This window comes from Somniosus microcephalus, chromosome 30 (genome assembly GCF_052327205.1).
Source record: "Somniosus microcephalus isolate GS21.2 chromosome 30, FLI_Smic_1.0, whole genome shotgun sequence".
Classification (NCBI taxonomy): domain Eukaryota; kingdom Metazoa; phylum Chordata; class Chondrichthyes; order Squaliformes; family Somniosidae; genus Somniosus; species Somniosus microcephalus.
Window position 1 is genome coordinate 16,256,266 of NC_141016.1, and position 12,804 is coordinate 16,269,069.

The window sequence follows — 12,804 nt, forward strand, 5'->3', positions numbered from 1 at the left end:
CATTAACGAGTGATGTTGGGAGAGGTAACGTCTGTGGCTCAGTGGGTACCACCCTCGACCTCCTGAGTCAGAAGGTTGTGAGTTCATAGTCCCACTCCAGAGACACGAGCACGAAAATCTCAGCTGACACTCCAGGGTCAGTGCTGAGGGAGCGCTGCACGATCGGAGGTGCCATCTTCCGGAAGAGACGTTAAACCGAGGCCCCGTCTGCTCTCTCAGGTGGTCATTATCACATTGCTGTTTGTGGGAGCTTGCTGTGTTATAAATTGGCTGCTGCGTTTCCCACAATACAACAATGACTGCATTTAATTGGCTGTAAAGCACTTTGGGACGCCCGGTGGTCGTGAATGGCGCTATAGAAATGCAAATCTTTCTTTTACCCCAGCTACTTCTGTAATTCCCGTTACTCCATTGGTATGCTTAATACCAATCTGATTAGGTTTGCTGGGTTCACAAAGGTTGATGCTTTCGATGATTAGCGCCCGGATATGCTTTCAAGTCTAGGGATACATGATGCTTTTCTGTAGCTACTTTGTTGTCTAGTTTCTTGTATATTTTCTATGTTGTGCTGTGGTGTTAGTCTTTGAAAGAAAATGGAAAATAAAACCCAACTTTTAATGACAATAAAAATAGATTCCGATTGTACGATGAAGTAGCTGCGTGCTACAAACCCAGAGCCCGCTCACCTGTATGTTAAGTCGAATACGGTGCGGGCCAAGTCCATGTCGAAGGACGGAAGACGCAATTAATTGATCATCAGCTACTGCGTGGGACTCGAGACCCAGGGGAGGGCATTCTGAAAATGAGAGATGGAAGCGGACATGAATCTTGTCATTCATGTGGAAATGACTTATGAACTAACATTGGGCGGCCTGCTGGTGGCGCTGTCCAGGGAGAGTATAAATACTTGGGCATGGGCCCAGCTTGCTCAGGACATTCTTTAACAGGAACTAGTGAAGGACACAACTAGCTCTCCATGTTGAAAAACAGTTGATTAAAGCCTTGTTTAATACTCAGACCAAGTGCCTCGTAGTTTTCTTACGTCAGAAGCAATTGATGAATTAAAGATGGAAGAATTGGATTTGAATACAAGAGTACACCATTCATACATGACAAAAGTCTCTGCTCGGTGAGGTCAGAAAACAGAAGTGGCCCTTTTGTAAGTTGCCAAAACATTGCGGTCCCACTCAATTAATCTCCCATTGATCAGTCTAGACATTAGAAGGGGTATGAAATATTTCCAAATTAAATCTTTCATACAGTTGTAACAGAAATCCCTGGTATCCCAACCAAAATTCCACAAACCAGTTTAGTCAAATTCAAGATATGACTTGCAGTGAAACGCTCTCGCAACTTGGAGACCAGCATATAACTCAATGCTTGCACATTTATATGCTGCATAGAAGATGCACGTTAGTACCTGCATATATATATATACCTGCTCTGTTAATGCAGTCTAGTACCTGCATATACCTACTCCGTTAATGCAGTTCAGTACCTGCATATACCTGCTCTGTTGATGCAGTCAAGTACCTGCATATACCTGCTCCGTTAATGCAGCCCAGTACCTGCATATAGCTGCTCTGTTAATGCAGCCCAGTACCTGCATATACCTGCTCTGTTAATGCAGCCCAGTACCTGCATATACCTGCTCTGTTGATGCAGTCAAGTACCTGCATATACCTGCTCTGTTAATGCAGCCCAGTACCTGCATATACCTGCTCTGTTGATGCAGTCAAGTACCTGCATATACCTGCTCTGTTAATGCAGCCCAGTACCTGCATATACCTGCTCTGTTAATGAAGACCATTACCTGCATATACCTGCTCTGTTAATGAAGACCATTACCTGCATATACCTGCTCTGTTAATGCAGCCCAGTACCTGCATATACCTGCTCTGTTAATGCAGCCCAGTACCTGCATATACCTGCTCTGTTGATGCAGTCAAGTACCTGCATATACCTGCTCTGTTAATGCAGCCCAGTACCTGCATATACCTGCTCTGTTGATGCAGTCAAGTACCTGCATATACCTGCTCTGTTAATGCAGCCCAGTACCTGCATATACCTGCTCTGTTAATGAAGACCATTACCTGCATATACCTGCTCTGTTAATGCAGTCCAGTACCTGCATATACCTGCTCTGTTGATGCAGTCAAGTACCTGCATATACCTGCTCCGTTAATGCAGCCCAGTACCTGCATATACCTGCTCTGTTAATGCAGCCCAGTACCTGCATATACCTGCTCTGTTAATGCAGCCCAGTACCTGCATATACCTGCTCTGTTGATGCAGTCAAGTACCTGCATATACCTGTTCTGTTAATGCAGCCCAGTACCTGCATATACCTGTTCTGTTAATGCAGCCCAGTACCTGCATATACCTGCTCTGTTAATGAAGCCCATTACCTGCATATACCTGCTCTGTTAATGCAGTCTAGTACCTGCATATACCTGCTCTGTTAATGCAGTCCAGTACCTGCATATACCTGCTCTGTTAATGCAGCCTAGTAGCTGCATATACCTGCTCCATTAATGCAGTCCAGTACCTGCATATACCTGCTCTGTTAATGCAGTCCAGAACCTGCATATACCTTCTCTGTTAATGCAGTCGAGTAGCTGCATATACCTGCTCCGTTAATGCAGTCCAGTTCGCGCATATACCTGCTCTGTTAATGCAGTCCAGTACCTGCATATACCTTCTCTGTTAATGCAGTCAAGTACCTGCATATACCTGCTCCGTTAATGCAGCCTAGTTCCTGCATATACCTGCTCTGTTAATGCAGTCTAGTACCTGCATTTACCTGCTCTGTTAATGCAGTCCAGTACTTGCATATACCTGCTCTGTTAATGCAGTCTAGTACCTGCATATACCCGCTCTGTTAATGCAGTCTAGTACCTGCATTTACCTGCTCTGTTAATACAGTCTAGTACCTGCATATACCTGCTCTGTTAATGCAGTCCAGTACCTGCATATACCTGCTCTGTTAATGCAGTCTCGTACCTGCATTTACCTGCTCTGTTAATGCAGTCCAGTACCTGCATATACCTGTTCTGTTAATGCAGTCTAGTACCTGCATATACCTGCTCTGTTAATGCAGTCTCGTACCTGCATATACCTGCTCTGTTAATGTAGTCCAGTACCTGCATATACCTGCTCTGTTAATGCAGTCCAGTACCTGCATATACCTGCTCTGTTAATGCAGTCCAGTACCTGCATATACCTGTTCTGTTAATGCAGCCCAGTACCTGCATTTACCTGCTCTGTTAATGCAGTCTAGTACCTGCATTTACCTGCTCTGTTAATACAGTCTAGTACCTGCATATACCTGCTCTGTTAATGCAGTCCAGTACTTGCATATACCTGCTCTGTTAATGCAGTCTCGTACCTGCATTTACCTGCTCTGTTAATGCAGTCCAGTACCTGCATATACCTGTTCTGTTAATGCAGTCTAGTACCTGCATTTACCTGCTCCGTTAATGCAGTCTAGTACCTGCATATACCTGCTCTGTTAATGCAGTCCAGTACCTGCATTTACCTGCTCCGTTAATGCAGTCTAGTACCTGCATATACCTGCTCTGTTAATGCAGTCCAGTACCTGCATTTACCTGCTCTGTTAATGCAGTCTAGTACCTGCATTTACCTGCTCCGTTAATGCAGTCTAGTACCTGCATATACCTGCTCTGTTAATGCAGTCTAGTTCCTGCATATACCTGCTCTGTTAATGCAGTCTAGTACCTGCATATACCTGCTCTGTTAATGCAGTTTAATACCTGCATATACCTGCTGTTAATGCAGTCCAGTACCTGCATATACCTGCTCCGTTAATGCAGTCCAGTACCTGCATATACCTGCTCTGTTAATGCAGTCTAGTACCTGCATATACCCATATACCTGCTCTGTTAATGCAGTCCAGTACCTGCATTTACCTGCTCTGTTAATGCAGTCTAGTACCTGCATATACCTGCTCTGTTAATGCAGTTTAGTACCTGCATATACCTGCTGTTAATGCAGTCCAGTACCTGCATATACCTGCTCCGTTAATGCAGTCCAGTACCTGCATATACCTGCTCTGTTAATGCAGTCTAGTACCTGCATTTACCTGCTCTGTTAATGCAGTTTAGTACCTGCATATACCTGCTGTTAATGCAGTCCAGTACCTGCATATACCTGCTCCGTTCATGCAGTCCAGAATCTGCATATACCTGCTCTGTTAATGCAGTCCAGTACCTGCATATACCTGCTGTTAATGCAGTCCAGTACCTGCATATACCTGCTCCGTTAATGCAGTCCAGTACCTGCATATACCTGCTCCGTTAATGCAGTCCAGTACCTGCATATACCTGCTCTGTTAATGCAGTCTAGTACCTGCATTTACCTGCTCTGTTAATGCAGTTTAGTACATGCATATACCTGCTGTTAATGCAGTCCAGTACCTGCATATACCTGCTCTGTTAATGCAGTTTAGTACCTGCATATACCTGCTGTTAATGCAGTCCAGTACCTGCATTTACCTGCTCTGTTAATGCAGTTTAGTACCTGCATATACCTGCTGTTAATGCAGTCCAGTACCTGCATTTACCTGCTCTGTTAATGCAGTTTAGTACCTGCATATACCTGCTGTTAATGCAGTCCAGTACCTGCATATACCTGCTCCGTTAATGCAGTCCAGTACCTGCATATACCTGCTCCATAAATGCAGTCCCGTACCTGCATATACCTGCTCTGTTAATGCAGTCCAGTACCTGCATATACCTGCACCGTTAATGCAGTCTAGTACCTGCATATACCTGCTCTGTTAATGTAGTCCAGTACCCACTCACGCAGGCTTATCACGGCATTGTAGAGCCCGCACAGGCCCGCTTGGTCAGGTTAGTCCAGGACATGTATGTGAATAACTTTTAGAAGAAAGACTTGAAATCAAAACTGATACGAGTAAAGCACATAGGGAACAGTTTAATGTTTCTGTGAAAATAATTTAACTTAAGTCACTAGAGCCAAGCAAAGTCTGCGAGTGGGTTACTTTAACCAATTGTTTACTCATGTTAATTCTAAACATAGCATTAAAAACATTACATAGATTAAACAGTATTTAAAAATACCTAATAAAAGCTTTCTGTAATTAATGAATGCAATGCAGCCTCCAGAGAGACAAATCTATCGGTCTTGAAACCATTACCAACGCAATCTATGTTCTTGGCCAACTAATCATCCGAAAAATGTCCAGTAAAACACAAATGTTAAAAACAGGAAACTGGAAACAACTGTGGCGATCAAGCGGGAGTGGTATTCAGCTGCAACTACCGCAATAGAGCACCATACTGCTATTCAGGGGCAATAACCGTAGCAACAACAACAACTTGTATTTATAGAGCGCCATTAACATAGTAAAACGTCCCAAGGCGCTTCACAGGAGCATTATGAAATAAAATCTGACACTGAGCCACTTAAGAAGATATTAGGACCGATGAGCAAAAGCTTGGTCAATAGAGAACTAAACTGCTATTCAGGGGCAAGAACTAGCACTTTGCACTGGACTGTTATTCAGATGGCCTGGTAGTTTTCTGAGTATGTCCTTGTACACAAAACACTGAAAGTTAACATGCAGGTACAGCAAGCAATTAGGAAAGCAAATGGTTATGTTGGCCTTTATTACAAGTGTATTTATGTATAAGAGTAAAGATGTCTTACTGCAATTATATAGGGCCCTGGTGAGACCACACCTGCAGTATTGTGTACAGTTTTGGTCTCCTTACCTAAGGAAGGATATACTTGCCATAGAGGGAATGCAACGAAGGTTCACCAGACTGGTTCCTGGGATGGGGGGATTGTCCTATGAGGAGAGATTGAACAGACTAGACCTATGTTCTCCAGAGTTTAGAAGAATGATCTCATTGAAACATACAAAAGAGGTGATCTCATTGAAACATACAAAATTGTTACAGGGCCTGACAGGGAGAATGTTTCCCCTGGCTGGGGAGTCTAGAACCAGGGGTCACAGTCTCAGAATAAGGGGTCGGCCATTTAGGACTGAAATAATGAGAAATTTCTTCACTCAGATGGTGGGGAATCTTTGGAATTCTCTACCCCAGTGGGCTGTGGAGGCTCAGTCATTGAATATATTCAAGACTGAGATCGATAGATTTTTGGATATTAAGGGAATCAAGGGATATGGGGATAGTGCAGGAAAGTGGAGATGAGGTAGAAGATCAGCCATGATCTTATTGAATGGCGGAGCAGGCTCAAGGGGATGAATGGCCTACTCCCACTCCTATTTCAGTACAAGTAAGATGCATAAACGAATAAAAAAAAAAGTCTAGTGAACCTTCGTTGCACTCCCTCTATGGCAAGTATATCCTTCCTTAGGTAAGGAGACCAAAACTGTACATAATGGCCCACGGGCGGAGGGCTGCGATCTGGAAAAATCTGCGCCCTTACCTGAGGGCTCCCGGGAGGCGCACAGTTCCGAACCTGGGCCTCTCCAAACTGCCGGTTTGCAGGGCCCACGTATCCCAGAGGCGCAGGCGGTTCGCAGCGTCCCTGGGATCACGTGGGCCATGGGGAGCCAATCAGAGAAGGGAATCTCCCTTCATACATTTGACAGGAAGACCTATGAATGGAGATCACCTCAAATACATAGTAAAACTTCAAATAATTTTTTTTTTAATCACATAAATGACTTGAAATTACATAAATTAACTATTTTAAACAAAAATTAAAATTTTTGAAAAAAATAATGAAAGTTTTTAACAGGGCTAAAACTAAACTTACCTTTCTTTAAAGTATTTTAAAATGATAAATCAGTGGAAATTTTTTTTTTTTACTTTTTTCTACTCTTATCCTGGTAAAAGCAAGCCTTACGCTTGCTTTTGCCAGGCGTAAGAATTGTAAGGGTTTTCTGCAGGCGGAGGGTCTCCAAAAAGCGGAACTATCCACCTGCAGAGGCCCTTCTCCAGGGCAGCCGGAGGATCTGTCAAGAGCATTCTTAACAGATCGGAAATGCCGGTTTCCAGCGCATGCGCAGTGCACGCCTGAAATCGGCATTTCCAATGTCCCTACGGTACCCGTACCCACCTGTAGGGATCGGAATATCCGGCCCAATGTTCGGCTATATAAGATTTAAAGTTCTGAAATGGTTAACCCTATGCGGAGTGTAGTCATACAGTCGGGGGTACAGTAGCATAGTGGTTATGTTACTAGACTAGTAATCTCACATGAGTTCAAATCTCACCACTGGGGAATACAACTGGGGAATTTAAATTCTGGAATAAAAAGCTAGTATGTATGAAACTACCAGATTGTCATAAAAACCCATCTGGGAAGAAAATCTGCCGTCCTTACCCAGTCTGGTTTGTACGTGACTCCAGACTCACAGTAATGTGGTTGACGCTTGACTGCCCCTCTGAAAGGGCCCAGCGAGTCACTCAGTTGTACGGAACGACTACGAAAAAAAGACCTTTACCTCACAGACTGCAGCAGTTTAAGAAGGCAGTTCACCACAATTAATGATGGGCAATAAAGGCTGGCCTTGCCCACATCCCGTGAATGAATTTAAAAAAAATACAGACAACAAAATCTAAAGTGCAGCAGGTTTTCAGTTTTTGACTGAACAGTGTCCATTTTTTGAAGTTATTCTACAATGCATATGAAATGTCTGGCTGGATTTTCCTTTTTCTATTGCTCGAAACACCTGAGTCAACATCCAAAAGCCACCAGGCCCAGTGACGGGGAGTCTGGGACAATCCTGCCACAGCAGGACAGTCTGTAGCAGTGGAAGAGTTAAAATCTCTCCTAATACAACCACGCACTTCATGTGGGTACATCTGTACTGTATTACGTCTGCTCTGACTTTGGTTTGGAGCTTGTGGCATGGCGGATCAATTTAGAGGTAGGCATTAATGCCAGCAACAACACGGCAGCTTTCAAAACCTCAATGAATGTTGACTTTGGGCGAGGCTAATGCCGTAACGGTGTTTATGAACGAAAGCAAGAGCCGAGCTGGCAGAGGTCATCATAATCACACAATCCCTGAGAGAATACGAGTCATGTTATGTAAGAACTGTACAAATTCAGGCTGCTGCTTTACGCACCACATCAATGTCAGTCTTCGAAGAAAAGGGTGCACAGATCTGGAGCTTCGGGCTTTACTTGGAGACACGGTGACTCCATGGTAGATTTTTCTTTTGGAGACGTTAAAACAGCAACAGCAAATTGAATATAACAATCTGTGTCTGCGCTACTTTATTAGCTGATACTTGTTAATACATGCTGCAGATGGCTACTATCACATCCTGTAGAATTTCTAATGCTGGACGAGATGGAGAGTGAGGCGTTCTGCCGAGAAATCCAACTCTTCTCCCCTGAATAGCTAGTTGAAGGATAACTCTTGGGGAGTTGGGGAGACCAAACACAGATTGGGTGACCGCTTTGTGGAACACCTCCGTTCAGTCAGTAAGGGGGACCCCGAGCTCCCGGTGGCCTGTCACTTTAATCCACCGCCCCATTCCCACTCAGACCTCACCGTCCTCGGCCTCTTGCATTGTTCCACGGAAGCTCAGCGTAAACTCGAGGAACAGCACCTCATCTTTTGATTAGGCACTCTACAGCCCTCTGGACTCAACATAGAGTTCAACAATTTCAGATCATAACCTCGGCCCCTATCACATATATATTTTCCCTTTCTTTTTTTAATCCACACTTTCGTCTGGGTTTTTTTCTTCCCTCCCACATGGCAGCTGTCCTTCATTCTGCCAGGACCATTCACACTTCATCTAGAGCCATCCTTTGTTCCTTGAATATCTCTCAATGTCTCTTAATCTCTCCTGCTTTCTATCCTATCTCTGGCCTTCCCTTTTGTTCTTTCATCCCCTCCCCCTTTCCCCAGCCCCCACTTGCTTTAAAATCTATCCCCTTTCCCGTTTTTTTTCCAGTTCTGATGAAGGGTTTCGACCTGAAACGTTGACTTTGTTTCGCTCTCCACGGATGCTGCCCTGGCCTGCTGAGTTTTTCCAGCGTTTTCTATTGTTATTATGAGGATAACTCTGTTTGAAATAATTCTTTGCTGATTTTCTCTACAGCATAACCAATAGCAACAGAAGCAGACCTAGTCATAGACTGCACAGCCAGGAGAATTCCCCATTCCCTCTGTGTTTAAAGTTTTACTTGGCACTCATCCTGTGCCATGTTCTCACCCTCACCATTAAAGTTCCAACTTAAAAATAACCTGACATTGGTCCCCGCACACTCTCTGTTGCTCCTGAGTATTGTTCCTTATCTGCATTTAGCATCATAGAATCTTACAGCACAGAAAGGGGCCATTCGGCCCGTCGTGCTTGTGCCGGCTCCTTGAAAGAGCCAGCCAATTTAGTCCCGCACCCCAGCTTTCTCCCCATAACCCTGCCAACCATTTGAGTTTGGAAGTTCCATCGAGCTATTGTGTTAAAGGCCAGTCATTCCAGATTAATGCTGTCTGCTCCTGTTAAAGTGTCAGCTGTGGCTCAGTGGGTAGCACCCTCGCTTCTGGGTCAGATAAGTCGTGGGTTCAAGTCCCACTCCAGGGACTTGAGCACATAAATCTAGGCTGACACTCCCAGTGCAGTACTGAGGGAGCTTCCGCTGCACTGTCGGAGGTGCTGTCTTTCAGATGAGATGTTAAACCGAGGCCCCGGCTGCTCTCTCAGGTGGACGGAAAAGATCCCATGGCACTATTTCAAAGAAGAGCAGGGGAGTTGTCTCCAATGTCCTAGCCAATATTTATCCCTCAATCAACATAACAAAAACAGATTATCTGGTCATTATCATATTGCTGTTTGTGGGAGCTTGCTGTGCGCAAATTGGCTGCCGCATTTCCCACGTTACAAAAGTGACTACATTCCAAAAGTACTTCATTGGCTGTAAAGCACTTTGAGACGTCCGGTGGTTGTGAAAGGCGCTACATAAATGCAAGTCTTTCTTTCTTCTTTCTTTAATTCAAAGTTGCTTTTTTGCTCAGAAAATATTCAAATTAACAAAAACAATTTAAATTAAGCAATTTTAATGAAAGCAAGCAGACTGCATTGGCCATCTTTGCATTTTGCCTATGTGAAGCGGGCAGGGGAGTTCACCCATTTTCTGGTCATAGTTACAGACCTTTTGTCTGTTGAGGGGGCTCTGAGGATCATCGCCCCCCCTGGCTGCAGTGACACTCAATCTGCTTGGAAAGTCCTCAGAAATCAGACCCGTAGACCTGAGCTCCAGCTACCCAAGAAATCCACCCATCACTTTGCTCGAGAATGGCACAGTGCAGCACCCAGGCAATCCTGAAGATTGTGTATCAGGGAAACAACTTTCAAGCACAACTACCCACCCGGCACAGGCACGATGGGCCGAATGGCCTCCTTCAGTGCTGCATCATTCTGTGAACTCTCTGAAAGCAATTAGACATCGCAAAGAATTGAGAAATATGAGCTTGAACAGATAAAGATGAGTAACGGTCAGATTTGGTGTTATGGGATGATTTCTTTTCCCCCCTTGTGCCTCTGTGAAATATTTTTTGACAGGAAAGGCTTTATATAAATGCCAGTTGTAGATATATGATGGAACAAGCTGTAATGTCTTTCCTCATTGCAACATTCTTATGTTCTACTCTGATATACCGCTGTAATTTTAGACTTGACATTAACAAGAGGCTACAAATTATTGTTGAGCCTATAATAAACAGGCCATTAAAATAAATAGATCACATTTCCTTTAAAATAGTGGGCAGAGGAATGCCGTATGAATTCATTCAGGTTCGTCTGCTAATATTGCCAATAGTAATTACTAGCCTTTTGTTTAGAACTGACTGGGCAAAAGACTGCTTGGTTTTTGCAATAATGCTAATATGTTATTTGATTTTGTATTAGAAAGCCTCTCAATCGGAGGCCTTGGATGGGGTTAGGGGGAAAGAGGGAATGTGACGAGGGTCTGTCATTAAATCTATAGCCAGGAGTTCTGCATTCGCAATAAATAACGGGCAAGACAATGAACAACCCTGCCTGGGCCTCCTTCCCAAAAAATTCGAAGATGAGATAATAAAACAGTGCGATGCTTTTATATACAAGATATAGCTTAGTCTAAACAGAACCCCTCTGGAGAACATGGAATAGGAACAGCAGTAGGCCATTCAGCCCCTCGAGCCTGTTTCACTATTTTCAGGTCATGTCTGATCTGTACCTCAACTCCATTCCATTTACCTGCTTCACTTCCATAGCCTTTCAATCCCCTACCCAACAAAAATCTATTGATCTCAGTCTTGAAAATTTCTACTGACCCAGCAACCTTTTGGGGAAGAGAGTTCCAGATTTTTACTACCCTTTGCGTGATCAAATGCTTCCTGATTTCACTCCGCTCAACATTGTTTAAGAGACTTGAGGACGTATTCTAGGCTGGCACGCCAGTGCAGTGCTGAGGGTGGGCTGCACTGTCGGAGGTGTTGTCTTTCGGATGAAACGTTAAACTGAGGCCCCGTCTGCCTTGGACGTAAAAGATCCCACGGCACTACTCGAAGAAGAACAAGGGAATTCTCCCGGTGTCCTGGCCAGCATTTATCCCTCAACATGAGCTATCAGCACTCACTGTTATTAAAGAGTAAATCGTACAGCAACTTCCAGCTCCCCACAACAACAACAACAACTTGTATTTATACAGCGCCTTTAACGTAGTAAAACGTCCCAAGGCGCTTCACAGGAGTATTATAAGACAAAAATTTGACACTGAGCCATATAAGGAGAAATTACGGCAGGTGACCGAAAGCTTGGTCAAAGAGGTAGGTTTTAAGGAGCGTCTTAAAGGAGGAAAGAGAGGTAGTGAGGTTTAGGCAGGGAATTCCAGAGCTTAGGGCCCAGGGAACAGAAGGCACGGCCACCAATGTTGGAGCGATTATAATCAGGGATGCTCAAGAGGGCAGAATTAAAGAAGCGCAGATATCTCGGGGGGGGGGTGGTGGGGAGTTGTGGGGCTGGAGGAGATTACAGAGATAGGGAGGGGGTGAGGCCATGGAGGCATTTGAAAACAAGGATGAGAATACTCTCCAGCATATACAACAGCATATTGTAAATCTTCACCCTTGGATTGCATCAGAGCCTTCCGAGGGGCACGGCTTCCATCTCTACCCTCCACTTAGATCACTCTTACCCCTCACTTCTCCCACTGCGCATAAGATAGGCTCACAGGAAAGGTCAGAGAAGAGAAAAGGTCATCCAAGCCATTAGCGCTCATCCATCTCATACATTAACTCTCCCATTGTGGTGTCTATTTACATATTGGGTTGTTTGGTAAATTACTCCAAACATTTATCTCCCTTTGAGTAAACCAGTTTATCTGTTCAAAAAGATTCCAAGGATCCTTGCAATCTGCCAAATATTCTGACTGTGTGGGTTATGTAAGCAAAATAAGCAGGCACTCTGAGCCAGAAACATCCCACAAACAGGACAGAGACAGAGATGTGTTTTTGATGAGCTGATTGAGAGAGAAATGTTGGCCAGGGCACCCGGTGAACTCCCTGCTCTTCTCATAGTGTCACGGGATCTTTAATATCCGTCTGAACAATCGGGAAAACAGGCAGACGGAACATTTTATCTGTCCCAGAACTGGCAACGACGACATTGCTTTCTGCCTTCACTCAGTTTTGTGTTCCTTATCTTTGAGAGCCCTAATAGCAGAGGCAAAACATTGTGAGGGAGAGTTATAATCCGGGAAACTTCCTACTGAAAGCACGCATCGGAAAAAAGCACAACATGCGGTCCCACACTGTGTGTGCGCATCTCTCCTCGTTTCATTCAGTGG

At 44.3% G+C, this 12,804-nt stretch overlaps 1 protein-coding gene across 1 annotated transcript in view; it reads right to left on the reverse strand.

The window, feature by feature from the left end:
- The window catches only part of LOC147097958 (inactive carboxypeptidase-like protein X2), a 185,900-nt gene that overhangs the window by 126,028 nt on the left and 47,068 nt on the right, over positions 1–12,804 (reverse strand). Inside the window, exon 10 of the mRNA XM_085971060.1 lies at positions 687–796. Within this exon, the coding sequence (XP_085827186.1) occupies positions 687–796 (110 nt within the window). The remainder of the gene's footprint in view (positions 1–686; positions 797–12,804) is intronic.